This window comes from Thunnus albacares, chromosome 7 (genome assembly GCF_914725855.1).
Source record: "Thunnus albacares chromosome 7, fThuAlb1.1, whole genome shotgun sequence".
Lineage (NCBI taxonomy): Eukaryota > Metazoa > Chordata > Actinopteri > Scombriformes > Scombridae > Thunnus > Thunnus albacares.
Genome location: NC_058112.1, coordinates 18,008,598 through 18,021,143, shown reverse-complemented (window position 1 = coordinate 18,021,143; position 12,546 = coordinate 18,008,598). Strand labels below are relative to the sequence as shown.

The 12,546-nt window shown below is 40.4% G+C and overlaps 2 protein-coding genes across 5 annotated transcripts in view; one reads left to right on the top strand and one right to left on the bottom strand.

The window, feature by feature from the left end:
- The window catches only part of fkbp16 (FKBP prolyl isomerase 16), a 70,747-nt gene that overhangs the window by 38,345 nt on the left and 19,856 nt on the right, over window positions 1-12,546 (bottom strand). For 2 of the 4 annotated variants that reach the window (XM_044355838.1, XM_044355844.1), the window contains exon 1: window positions 11,136-11,145. The exons of the other annotated variants lie outside the window; for them this stretch is intronic. The gene's annotated coding sequence lies outside the window, so the exon portion shown is untranslated. Of the gene's footprint in view, window positions 1-11,135; window positions 11,146-12,546 lie in introns of those variants that run through there. 4 annotated transcript variants of the gene reach the window in all.
- LOC122985292 (RNA polymerase II elongation factor ELL) overlaps window positions 1-12,546 on the top strand; it is a 30,691-nt gene that overhangs the window by 2,573 nt on the left and 15,572 nt on the right. Inside the window, exon 2 of the mRNA XM_044355835.1 lies at window positions 2,487-2,534. Within this exon, the coding sequence (XP_044211770.1) occupies window positions 2,487-2,534 (48 nt within the window). The remainder of the gene's footprint in view (window positions 1-2,486; window positions 2,535-12,546) is intronic.

The window sequence follows — 12,546 nt, the reverse complement described above, 5'->3', positions numbered from 1 at the left end:
AGTTTTGTCTCTTATACTTGTCCAATAGGTATAATGTTTACATTTATTTTCAGTGTTGGTTCAGCTTTTAACTGATACTTTAATCCTATTATAATAGACTTTGTTGCTTGTTACCCATTCTACCACTAACTTGAACTCCTTATGTAAAATGGTATTCAGCTTTCCTGTTGATGACGCAGCTGCATATATTGTTGAGTCATTATTGAGCCTTTTCTAAAACTAATGGAAGATCATTGGCAAAGACAGAAAACAATAGTGGCCCTAAACAGCTACCTTGAGGTACTCCACAAGTAACATGTCTGATCTTTGACAAACTGCCATTAAAGAAAACTGTCTGCCTCCTATTTGACAGGTAGCTCTACATCCACTTTAATGCTGTAAAAGTGAAGCCATACAGTTTCAGCCTATCTAACAACAAAGAATGATCTATAACATCAAACGCTGAACTGAAATCAAGTAAAACTGAACCCAATAACTTCCTATTATCTTGCTCACTTAGCCAATCATCTGTCATTTGTGTCGGAGCCGTGCATGTACAACGACCAGGCCTATAAGCATGTTGATAATCTGCATTTAAGTTATTAACATCAAAATGAGTTTGTATTTGTTCAGTAACTCTCTCCATTAATTTTCCTAAAGCAGGTAACAAACTTACAGGGCTGCTGTTTGTACCAGAAAATGGTGCAGCCAGATTCTTTGAATGTGGAAAAAGTTTTGCTATCTTCCATGCCTGTGGACAAATAAATTTTTCAATACTCAAATTAATAATATGACAGACAGGAACAGCAATTAAATTGGCAACAATTCTAAGAAATTTAATATCTAGATTATCTACACCTGGTGGTCTGTCCTTGCATTTATTAAGCACACACTCAACATCTGTTATGACTGACTTAAATAACTATTAATTTATCAAAATAGTTGCTGATTATTTTTTAATTAGTCAACCAATCACTTTTTTAATAAGGACCTTTATAAAGGGTTTATAGTTGGTGACAAATGGATTTATTAATCGTTTCAGTCAATTACTAAAGCTTAATAGATCGGTTAGAAGCCATTGATAACAATAACCTCTGGGTTGCCAGGATGTGAAAAAGCCTCTCTACTTGGCTTATAATACAGTTATAAATGTTGAATAAACCTATCATAAATACTCATGGGTTTTTTTCACTTTCTAATAAACCATAAAATCTAAGGTTTTAAATGCTGATATGTTGTTAATAAATATTGTGGTCCAGATTATCAGCTGAAGGAGGATAAACACCAGCCAAAGGGAATTTTTTTTACGACATTGCAGCCCAAAACCTCTTATTAATGGCTTATAACTGATCTATAAAGCATTAGTAAATTATGTATTAATGTTTATAAAGCTATTAGTTGCAGCTTATAAAGCTCCATAAAGGGTACCTTATTAGAAAGTGGCACCATTTAGAAGACTAATTGTTTCAGCATTATATCTGATTGTGGTTACTTCAAGTGAATACTACAAAAATATAAATTGCAGGTATTCTCATGTAAATATTCTCTGCTTTTGATTTCTCATACAAGCATTAAGCTGCTTTATTTTCCTTCTTAAAATTTTCCTTCTTATTTTCCTTCTAAAAGCCAAATTTTGACCATTAACAAGTTTTATTTAGCCCTAAGGCAGTGTTTGTAATATGTAACAAACATTTTATGCTGTAAAATGTATTATTACATTCAATATGAAAAGCTAACTGGTGGTGAAGAAAATCAGAACAATACTCCTTAATAGGGAAGACATTTCCCAAAACCATTAATAATAAATTAAGAGCCCTGTCAATCACGGGCACAGCTGTACTTCACAGATAATAGTCTCCATCTATTAACCATGTATCATGTTGCCTCAAAGGCAGACATTTTTTTTAATGATTTTAATATTTTTTATCAGTAGGGGGGAAAGAAACAATGATATTTGGGATCTTAAGCCTGGTATGCTGTGGTCTTGGAAAACAGTGCCGTTTTTACAAACCACAGCATGAAGTACTTATAAAAGTACCTTTTTAAAGAAATATAATTGTTTTCAGAGGGAGTTTTGTTTTTCCTCTGGGATCTGTCATAGCCTTTACTCATTTAATCATTTAAAGGAAAAATCAGCTGAAACACTCACCACCCCTCCCCCGCACACAAACACGCTCAGCAAAGTGACTGACATGAGCAAAGTTTTCTGTAGGCTATAGATTGGTTAATCACACACATTCCTCTGAAGATTAGGGTCAGAAACCCTTGAACTGTAGGCTTAATGATATTGAAAGATGACCGTATTTCATCAGGACAAAGCCTGATGGGAAATGGCAATTATGGCAACGTTTTGGCATTTAATGAGGAAAGTTTACCTGGCTTGTCTCATCGAGCCAGAGTGCTGTCATCAAAGAAAAATCCACAGTGTAGAGCTGAAACAATGGCAATATATTTGAACATGATTACTGAATCAGTGACCAGTTTCTTCTTTTTTTTCTCTCCTGTAGGCATCACTATCAAATCAGCCGGCGATTTGCTTCAAGGGGAGCCAGGGGGTAAGATGTTTTGCATACTCTCTCTAATGCCTCAGAAATTGAATGCTCTAATTAGTTCTGATTTGCTGTGGTGCACACTTGTGACAGTTCCTCTGCACATCTTATTTGATTCTTAAGCATCCAATAAGCTCTTACATGCATCCCAAGGTGAGCCCTAGGAGGTCAGCCTTGTGACTTTCCAAATGTCGTTGTGATTTTGGTGTTGCTGGTTTTCCTTGCGCTGGACTGTTCTATTTCTTAAAACATCGAAACTGAAAGATCCTGTGGTCCACATGGAGAATATGGCTGCTGTGAACGCACTGGTGCCCAAAGCCTGATGGAAAGGTGTCATTGGTTTGCTCAGTTATTCTATGTTGCGTCAAATATCTAGGACTATGTATATACAGAGGCGAGGTACATAATCTACAAAAACACTTGGCAATGAAAGCAAGAGAGCATTCCTGTGAAATGGCTGTAAAGAAAGATGCCTGTGTCCAGCCAGATTAGGCCAGCCACTATTACACCCTTCCCAGCTCTGCCTGCTAGGCTACTACACATTTACCACACAATCAGCCCTGTCTAAAAGGAGCTGTTCTAATCCCTGCAAGAGCCGATTGCATTGACGAAAGTGACTTTGCTCTGTACACAAATGCTGGCCCTGTGTGCTCACACGGGCCCTGGAAGCCCTAAGACAGGGTACGCTATACCCCCAGGCTGCTAGCCAGGTTACTGGGTCAGGCTTGCAACTGGGGAGGCTTTGTTCAGGGAGGGGGAGGAGGTAGGGGAACTGGCGAACCCCAGGGAGCCCCATGTCTCCATGCCTGTTGTCTCTGTGTAGACATGAAAGGTTTGAAATACAGGAATGGTACACGAGCGGTGGAATTCTTATCTGGAGAGCACTTAAAAATGTGCAAAATGTATCCGAAACACAAATAATATATGTAAACATGTAATGAAACATCTGTAAGATGAACAGCAGATTAGCCTGCTTATAAGAGTCTTTCTGTGAAGAAATGTTAAGTGAGTGCAATTTAAGTGTGCTTTAATCACTGAATAGGATTTGGTGATTATATCTCGGCTGGCACATTACATATTCAAATTGCTTTGCGGAATTCAAGCATGGGCTCCCTCCCCCTCCGACAATAGTCCCCGAGCTGGACGATTGGGCATTAATGAGGTAGCTGCAACCATTGGTGGGGGAGGCCAGATTAAGCCGTTAGTGGGGGAAGGTTGTTGGTGAACATGGCAGTCTGGCATACAACAGACCGAGAGGATAACCAGTATCTATGTCTCCAGGTTGAAGGGTTTCAGCATCACAGATATAGTTATTCCCCTACACTTTCTCATCCTGCATTTGCTGGATGAGTATTTGTTGACGCTCATCCCTTCCCCAAAAGCAGCACGAGGTTCAAGAGGTCACATGTTGCGAGCGAGGAAGCTTGTGTCCGCTGACAGTTGCCAGCTGTAGAGCTCGATCACAGAAGCCATGACTGCTCCTTCTGATCTTTGTCCTCGCACGCTCATGTCACATTTCCTGTAAAGGGGCACTTCCAGGGCCACAAAAACCAGAGGAATTCTTCAAATCACTGTCCTGGCGTCACTCCAGGGCTCAGTGGTATCAGGGGCCAGGGCTCCTATCGAGAAATAGCACGCTGAGGTTTTCGCCAGCCTTTCTTTCTGACCCTGCGGCATTTAGCCCGACTATTGTAAATTGTCTGCCAGGCTTGTGATCATGCGATGAAAGACACAGACGTTCAGATTGCTTTTCAAGGCAACTGTGAAACTTACAAATCACAAAAAGAATCTGCTTATAAATCTTGCTAACCTCTTCTTTTACTACACTATCTTGGTTATAAACATACTTAAAAATGGATGATATTTGTGGAAAATGAACTAGATTGGTTGGATCAATAACTATCACCTGCAGCAATGAAAGAAAAGAAAAGAAAAGACGGGAATGTGATGCAACTATATAGAAATAAGAGAAGCAGAGAGATATTCTGTTCACATTTCGTAAAAGCTTGAAGTAGAAAAGAAATCAGATTCTGGATTACTTTGAAATCATCACCGGGGATTAAGGAATATATTCAGAGCTGGTCTGGGTTCCCATGGCCAGGAATTTCACATCCTAGTGCTTATTTTCCTTTAGTGCTGGCAACGCCACCTGCTTGTTGGCATGATCTATATCCATTTAGTAAGAGCGGATAGTAGAAATGTTAGTTCTTATTTATTAGATCCATGCTGTAGTTAAAATATTGATAAGGAATTCAACCACAATACCACTTTATTTCTTGATTGTCCTCTTTTGAATACTGTATCTCACCTATTACACCACAAAGTTATTGCATACCATTCAATATTATAATTGTACCATTGAATAAAGGTTTTATGAGAGTAATATTGTAGTAAACATGGACGTTACATTTAAATAGTGTATGTTATGCTGTGTCAGGTGTGACATCTGTTTTATTCCCCTCCTCAGTTCATAAATGTTGAATTGCAGTTGCCAGTGTAATTGTTTTTGTTTATGGCCCTTTCTGCTTTTATGTGCACAGTTGTCACATAAAGGCAGCGGCGTTGGGATGAGGGGAATGTAGAGGTGCTCTTAGAGATATTCTCATGACGACTGTGTGTGAATGCTTAGCTTCCCCTGCGCTCCCTCCCACCTGCCCTCTTGATTATTGTGCCATTTCACCCCATGCCTTGGCTGAATCCTTGGGAGACATCAGGGCCTCTATCTCACACACGGCTGCTCTGACTCTACCCCCCGCCACCACGCCGCTTTGCTTCGCCTCCCGCTCACACTGCAAATAAGCTTTTGCAGTGTGCGAGTGTGTGTATGTGTGCATGCACACATCATTTTTTTTTCCCCTTTTTTTTTTTCTTGAAGCTAATCAGAATAACAATAACAGGAATGTGGTTTGAGAGCCGTCCTCTCCCAGTGGCATAGCAGTGAGAGGGAGAGTTGTCCCACGTGTTTCTGAAAGGGCACACGCCGCTCTATTCATCCAGATGTGTTAAGCGAGGCCAAAGTCCCTGTGCTCTCTGCTCGTCTGAGGCCCACTGTTTTTATGCAGAGGCAGTTGGCCTTAGGATTTTTAGATCATACAGTATATTTTAAGAATAAGCCTCACGAGATCCTACAGTTAAAAGGGACTTTTCTTTAGTTAGCTCCTCTGTCATTTTTGTGTTCTATAGCTTTAAACAAGGGATTTCGAAAGACGCCATGGTGACTGGGGCAGTATTTTAAGAGTGTTTTATGGCTACAAGAGTGCTGTAAAAGATCAGAAATCAATGGCACAGACTGGGCAGGCAGTGTCACTAAAGGTGACGACAAACATATAACCAACTTGAATTTACCGGAATAAGAAACACAGTGCTGCACAATTCCACAAACAGAGTTGTGTGTTCTTGTTGCGGCTTTGTGTTGTTTATTTACATTCCAAGCTTATCCAGAACCATTAGGACTAAAGATGTCACCGTCACTCTGGGAAACTGGAAGTAGCAGTGAGAAAAAAACATACAACAACAACACTACTTACTGCTATGAAATGTAAATGTAAAAATGTACCTTCTAAACTATTTGGATATTGGCATCAGAATCTAAATTATTTGACTGACCAAAGTTTGAGTTTTCTTCTTCATTGTGTTGTCATAAAAATGTTTAAGTATGCTATAATACGCATTTCCCAATTTTCTCTCTTTTTTTTTTTTTTATAAACAGTTATTTAATTTCAGCACAATCTTATATAAATCTATGAGAATTAAGCCTCATTTGGCAGGCTAAATATGTTCAAATCCAGAATCATTAAGATCAAATATAAAGATAATTACAAGGAAGTCAGCATTTAAATTACCTTTGAATATTGTCATTTCCCTGTGCAAAGTTGTTAATGAGTAATCATTGATCAGTTGTTTGGTATTGTAAAAATAGAACAAAGTTGACAATAAGGAAATACCGGCCTCGGAGGAGTCTTATCGCAAACTTTTTTTTTTCTTGGATTTAAAAATGCAGCACAACAGGATATGAGGAACACTCTAAGTAAACACGGGCAGTGTTTTTGTGTACAGTAGTGAGGAGTCTTTAAAGCTTAAACCCAAGAGATTGAAACCAACACCAGAGAGCTATTGTTTAACCTACGGACAGGAGGCTTTAACAGGCTTATGTAATCCTTGATTGCTTTGAGGTAGAAGATACACACTGCATAAAAGTTTGTATTTTCACTTCATTTTGAAACAGTTTTCTTACTCATACCTAGATTTAAACATGGAATTTAGATTTTCCCCAAAATTGATTTTACGTAAGCAGCAGAGATACTACTTCCCTGTAAATGTCTGCAGATGCATCAAAAATCCCTGTATTTTCTGGCATATAGCGGCATGTTATTTGCGATCGACAATCAAAGCACACAGAGTGTTACTTGGCTTACCTCTTACCTCTTCAATCCATGCAACCTGATTTTACATGACACATCTTGGTGCATGTTTTGGATTTTCCCCTCTTTTTCCAAGTTTCCCTGCAAGTTAATCAGGTTTGGACATACTTTCCAACGCACAATCTGTGAATTGTTAAAGGATTACAGACTGCCTGCCTGCGTGGAGAGAAAAGTCCAGTAATGGGAGTATAGTGCGTCTCTCCAAGTGGTTTGTGGGATTGCTCCAGTGAAACAGCGAGGTATCAACAAGGGAAAACACACATTACTGGTGTCAGTGCATCTGAGGTCTAATAACCACAGTGTGAAGGGAATTTCCTAACTTCCAAACAATGTCACCATCTAATACAAATTAGCCAAGGCTTAAAGGAGGAGAATCCATTTACAGGAAAACACAGTCTGAGTGTGTCTCTGTGGTGTAATTGATTTTTTTAAAAATGTAGTTTTAGTTTACATATTGCAATGAGAGAAAACTGGCCTACCACTCACATATAATATAATTGTGGGCTTCTAAAACCGAGGCAGCACTGTTGTCTCTATTCCTCTGTGTATTAAGAGGAAGGCACCTACAGTAAGGAGGGGTGGGCTGTCGGGGGTGGGGAGATTGAGTGTGTTTGTTGAGGTTGACAGATTAGCCCCAGCTTCTTGGAAAAAGACTGATTCTGCTTGGCATAACAGGCAGTACCTTGGGGGATGCTCGACAGTTGCCCATCCCCATATCCCCACACTACTCCCGTCAGTCTCCACCCCCCCCCCCCCACCCCCCCCCCCCCCCCCCCCACCCCCCCTTCTTTTGCTTTCCTGTCTCTACCAACCCCCCTCAATGAATAGATCATCAAGAACAGGAACCACCACATCCACCCAGGCTCACTGAAAGCATAATTTAGACTCAAAGAGGTGATGTCACACATTTTGTTTTCAATAAATGAGTCACGGTGGAATCACAGATCAGGCTGTACAAAGCTTGAGGACAGTGAATAGGAATAATTAATTTGACCCCTGCGTTTCTTTGAGATGCTGTTTGCTAACATCGCTGCGCTTGCCTGACTGCATGTGTCACTGAAACACAGCTGACTTGGATGTTATCTACTGTCAAACCAGTGGCTCAACTTGTAGAGTCCAGTAAATGACGTATGATCTCTACTTTGCAATAACATATCCGCCTAAACAGAGAGAGAATCAGGAACACATACACTTGCTCAAAAGCAGCATCCATCCCCCTCCTCTGTGCCGAATTGCTCGACACATTCCTAAAGGAAGACTATTTAGGGCCATCCCTCACGTGCTGGCTTTACTGGGAGCCACTGGCACCCCCCACCTCCATACACACACACACACACACACACACACACCCAAACCCCCAATCCCTCCTTTTACCCCCCAACAACACACAGCCACACGTCCCCGCTGTTCATGAATAATCCAGGCGGGCCGACAGGCCATTGCACTCAGCTTTGTGGGGGAAGAAGCTAGAACAAAAGACGGGCAGCTCACAGAGCAGCTATGGCTGAGTAGGCTCAGATGAGAAGACAATGGTAACTAGTGTCAGTACAGACAGGGGCAGGAGGCAAAGACTTCAGAGTAAATCACATATCCAGGCGCCTGCTCCCATCTCAGTGCTGCCATGCCAAATACCAGAGCTGGGAACCTTGCCTTCTCGCCTTCATCTGCAGAGCAAAAGAAAGGAAGACAGAAAGAGAAACTATCCTCTCATCTTTCCCTGCAGATGTTTGGCTTGCAAAAGCACGGGACGGGGAAAAAGCAGATCTCTTAAGTGAAGCTATTTTTTCCTTCCTGACCAAATAGCAGGGTTAAGAACTTTGTTTAACCCCATCAAAGATGAGCAGTTTAAATATGCTTGGGGACTTAAAGATGGAGTTTTACAAGGACATCACCGATGGTGCCCTTTGTCCTTGTTCAACTGCTGAGCCCCCTGCCAAGATTTTCTGTTCCAGTCCAGTTCACACCTTACAACAGCTTGAAAGTATTTGACATCTCCAAACACACAGGCCCTGGAGGAGCAGATGTGGCTGGGCCGCGGCCACAGAGGCAGTTATTGTATCAGCCTGTACGCTCCATGGGGGGCTGCGCTGACAAGGTGCTAAGGATTGCCGTTCTGATGCTGTTTGGTTGCTGTGTCTGTAACAGTCCAACGGCTAAACTTTACTCATATGATGATGATAGGCAGTTACTGCACACACGCTGCTGTGTGTGTTTCTTTTATGAAGCAGAAGAATTTTATTAAACTGACACATGTTAATAGTATACTCTGATGATAATAATACCCCATTAAGCTTTTCTCTGATTAATTAATCATCAGATTAAATTACTATGGAGCATAAGCTTTTTAATGAATTCTTTCCCTCGTTCTGAGCTGGACAAATAACACTGATTTAATAATTATGTCCAGGACTTCTACAGCAGGAATTACAAATTTAAATTACACATCAGAAAAATACTTAAATATAGCTGAAAATGTAAATAAATATATAATTTAATAATTACACTGGAATATAAACTCTAAATCAAAAGAACATTTTCCTGGCTGGCTCTTTGTGTAAGTGAAGGGTCATTAGCAGCATTCAGCTTATTCATCATAGGATAAGTCACATTTTGTGCCTCAGAGTACCAGATCACTATCAACATTTATCTGTGTGCTGTAGTGCAGATGTAAATGCAATTTTAGCATAATATAGTAATATAAACAAATACCAAGCAGTTTTAAAATACACAGATTTGCCGATAAAACTGCACGTAGTTAGTGCACATTTGGTGGACACATGTAACCAGAGACTCTGGCTGTTACACGAATGTGCACGGGTGACTCACAGTTAAACCAGTTCTTGACCCAGTAGTGCTGGAGCCATATTTTTCTATGAGCTGTCATTAGCCGTCTGAACTCTGTCAGTACATTTTAAAAACTTAAAAAACCTCCAGCATGTACTTTTTATAACTCATTTACCATTTTGTTCATGTTTTAAATTGAGGATTGTGTTTCTGTTTCTATTTTTGATTGTTAATTGATGACTGTACATGACTTGTCCCCCAGAGCTTGACTGATTATAATCTCTTTCTGGTGAGACTGTGAGCCACGGTGCACCTAAGGATATCTGACCTCTCTCCCTGCATGTAACCTGTGAGAGTGTGAGCCTTCTGATGCCTAAAAAAAGACAAAACAGCAACTCACACACAACCACACACACACACACACACACACAGAGGGAAGGGAGCAGATCGAAGCTCCATATGGAGATGTCTATGACTCAGCGTCTCTATGTAAATCTACACCTACTACTTGACTGACAGCAGCTCCAGGATCACAAACCTGTCGGTACAAGTGGTGTCACTAACTAAACACATCAAAAGTCAGAGTTAATTGCATCAGACTGGGTGGGTTGATGACATAGGTGGCTTTGCATGAATTGGCTGTGATGATTAATGTTTTCTGCAGTCATTTGCAGTCACTGTTTTAAGTTGCAACATGTAACTTCCTGGTTGTTCAGCAAAGTTGTTAAGTTGGTTGTTGGTATGCAACTTAAATGTCATCGACTTACCAGGTAACATAATTGTGAATATGTTTACACTGAAGTGATAAAGATAGAAAGTAGTGGCAGTGTCAACCAGAGACTCAATAGCCAAGTGAAGAGAGTGTCTCCAACCACAGTAAACACACAGTTCTTAATGTTTCACCTCCACCGTACAGTACATGTAGTGATATATTAATTAAAAAACTTTTTTAAATTCTAAAATTTGTACTTTAAAATGTACATACCTACTGTATTGTTGCGACAGTTGAATTCAGATCATTGAAGCGACTGTAAAACATTCTTTAACTGATAACTTAGAAGCAAAATAATGTACCATTGCTGCTACAACTTGACTTGGTCTGGTACCAGTAGCCTTTGGTGGCTAACAAGCATTATGTTATTGTATTTTTGAGGTTGATACTAATATTGATATTTGAGTCTTTAATCCAATAATGATATATTGGCATACATTTATATTACACAACATTTAACATAAACAGTTTTGATAATGATTTTATCAAAAATGTCATTTTCATTTATGAACACCGTAAGATTGGGACTTGTCAGTGTTTTCAGGTTATATTTAATGGAGTTTCTAAATGACCTAAAACATATTTTTTGGCATCTCAGTCCATGACATTTCTTATTACTTATGGGCCAACATTTACTCCACTACTGAAATATCTGTATTAGTTTATTTCATTCAATATAAAGGCTGATACATAATTGGTTAAGCTCTTGTAGCTAATGTTAGCTACTGTTAGCAAATTTAGGTGTAACTGACATTACTGAGTCAGTTTGCCGACAAATAGCTTCATAATTATCATACAGACATGAGTGGTATCGATATCGGTTTTCATCTAATTCTTGGCAAGAAAGCGAATAAGCGCATATGTTTAAAGTTTAGCATCCCATGTTTTTGAGCTATTTTTATTCAACACTTTTGAGGTTAAATTTGTGGTCCTGAGGTGAAACAGACTCTCAGGCTTTCCTTTAGGAGTAAGGAACTGGGAACTAATGGGTTAAATGACATATGGTTATGAAGCTTGAGAAGGATGCTGTGAATAAAACGGGGGCGACCTCTGAACAGTCTGACCTGAGTGACATTGATTAGAATTAGAATGTGAAGTGTGCACGGTGGCATGGATGGGGGTGACAGGCAAATCTAATGCATGGCTGGAGGGGGCTCATACTGCTGCCATCGACTGAAAGAGGGGACATGGTGGCACTATTGCAATGCTAAATGTGTAAATGTGCACACTCATCTTATATCAAGCTAACCTCTGTTTAGCAATGCTCCTGTTAAAAACAAATCCAAATGCTTCTGTGTGCCTTTCACTACATCAATAAACCTGTTTTTAGTGACTTGTTGCTTCTAATTTTGGTCAAGGCGGCTACTACTCTACTATTTACTCTCTTAAAGTAATAGGTCCTGAGGACATGGCTCGCCTCTTGGTCCCACTCACTTTGATGCTTTTGTGGTTGATTGTTCATAATTAGCGTAAATCCCAGAGCAGACATATGCAGGGCTCCGCTTTACCACTTCATGTGAACGGTCAGACATAAATAGGTCAGAATTAATGGTCAGCTGTGTGTCTCAAGTGTCCATGGCCTTGTGGGCTGCTTTGCGTTTTGTGTTGACATGGGTGGGCCATGCGCATGAAGGAAAGCTAGGGGCTGATGGGGGTAGGGTGAATGGCATGCATTGGGTAGCAGAAGAGGAGGAGGAGGGGTGTCGCGAGAGGAGCTGTTCATTGGCTCCGTGTGCTCCAAAAAACACTGCTTATGGCTTTGCTGCATGACTGGGCATTTGTGACAGCTATAGTCCTGCCTGCCACATCTGCCAGGGGCACTGTGCTCTCAGCCAGTCAGCTTATAATCAATCACTTACGACTGATGACTAAAGAGGCAGCTTCAAGTCCATCTGACTGACATTTGTTTTTCTTGAGAACCAGCAGTTAAAAAAGCCTGTGCGTTTTGGACTGAGGTGGTACCGCGCGCTACAAAAAGAGCACAGAGAACTGAGGCCAAAGAGAGAAAAATGTGAGCTGCTGCAGCAAACTCACATTTAAT